General features: G+C 46.9%; 1 protein-coding gene across 1 annotated transcript in view; it reads left to right on the plus strand.

The window, feature by feature from the left end:
* Positions 1–1,056, plus strand: part of vrk1 (VRK serine/threonine kinase 1) — a 14,191-nt gene extending 13,135 nt beyond the window's left edge. The window contains exon 13 of the mRNA XM_069661292.1: positions 312–1,056. Coding sequence (XP_069517393.1) covers positions 312–448 — 137 coding nt within the window. The 3' untranslated portion in view covers positions 449–1,056. The remainder of the gene's footprint in view (positions 1–311) is intronic.
* Positions 1,057–1,258: the final 202 nt, after the last annotated feature.

A 1,258-nucleotide genomic window follows, 5' to 3' on the forward strand; every position in this document is an offset into this window, starting at 1 on the left:
AAATAAAAGAATCAGTCAGAAAATAAAAGAATCACAGTCAGAAAATAAAAGAATCAGTCAGAAAATAAAAGAATTAAAGTCAGAAAATAAAAGAATCAAAGTCAGAAAATAAAAGAAACTAAAAGAATCAGTCAGAAAATAAAAGAATCAAAGTCAGAAAATAAAAGAAAATAAAGAATCAGTCAGAAAATAAAAGAATCACAGGAGTGCAGGTCCAGTTGTGTCCAGTGGTCTGACATAAGTTCACATGAGTCAAAGACATGATTAAAGGCTGCCCCGCCCCCTTTAATCATGACTCTCTTCCCCTGCAGGCGTGAACGGTGTGAAGAAAAGTCCCAAAAAGACTCCCAGATCGAAAAAGGTCCCCAGACAGGTGGAGACGGGCACCCAGACGTCACCTGGACTCGCCCTGATGTCCAGAGGGAGGTCTAAGAAGACCCGCTCCTAATCATCCACCTGTTTCTACACTCCATCTGTCCTCCGCCTATCCTCCACCCATCCTCTGCCCATCCTCCATCTATCCTCCGCCTATCCTCCACCCATCCTCTGCCCATCCTCCATCTATCCTCCACCTATCCTCCACCCATCCTCTGCCCATCCTCCACCTATCCTCCGCCTATCCTCCACCCATCCTCTGCCCATCCTCCATCCATCCTCCATCTATCCTCCATCTATCCTCCGCCTGTCCTCCATCTATCCTCCGCCTGTCCTCCGCCTATCCTCCGCCTGTCCTCCATCTATCCTCCGCCTGTCCTCCATCTATCCTCCGCCTATCCTCCACCCATCCTCTGCCCATCCTCCATCTATCCTCCATCCATCCTCCACCTATCCTCCACCCATCCTCCACCTATCCTCCACCCATCCTCCACCTATCCTCCATCCATCCTCCGCCTCTCATAGCACTTTCCATGTGAGCTTTTTCTGTTACTGAAGGTTTTCTGTGTTTGGTTTTTGGAGTCAGATTTATTGTAATAAAGAAGAATTTAAATTGTCGATCTTTTAATTAAAGTTCAGAGTGACAGAAAGAAACTGCTGATCTGTTTATTGAGTGTGAACGAGACGGGTCCATGAGTTAGTGTCCGGATGAAGACAGAGCTGGCTGGAGGATTGAGAACACCTGACACCGTTTCATTACAGACCTGTTTAACTCCAAACGAACCATGAGTGCGTTCAACAAGGAGAACACAGCAGGAGTCATGGAGGTACAACGTCGTCCACTGAGCTGAGGTGCTACGACTGCTGTATGAGAAACACAAAT

The sequence above is a fragment of the Semicossyphus pulcher genome, unplaced genomic scaffold (assembly GCF_022749685.1).
Source record: "Semicossyphus pulcher isolate SPU_LCO1_2020_fin unplaced genomic scaffold, fSemPul1.0.p SCAF_14, whole genome shotgun sequence".
Taxonomy (NCBI): domain Eukaryota; kingdom Metazoa; phylum Chordata; class Actinopteri; order Labriformes; family Labridae; genus Semicossyphus; species Semicossyphus pulcher.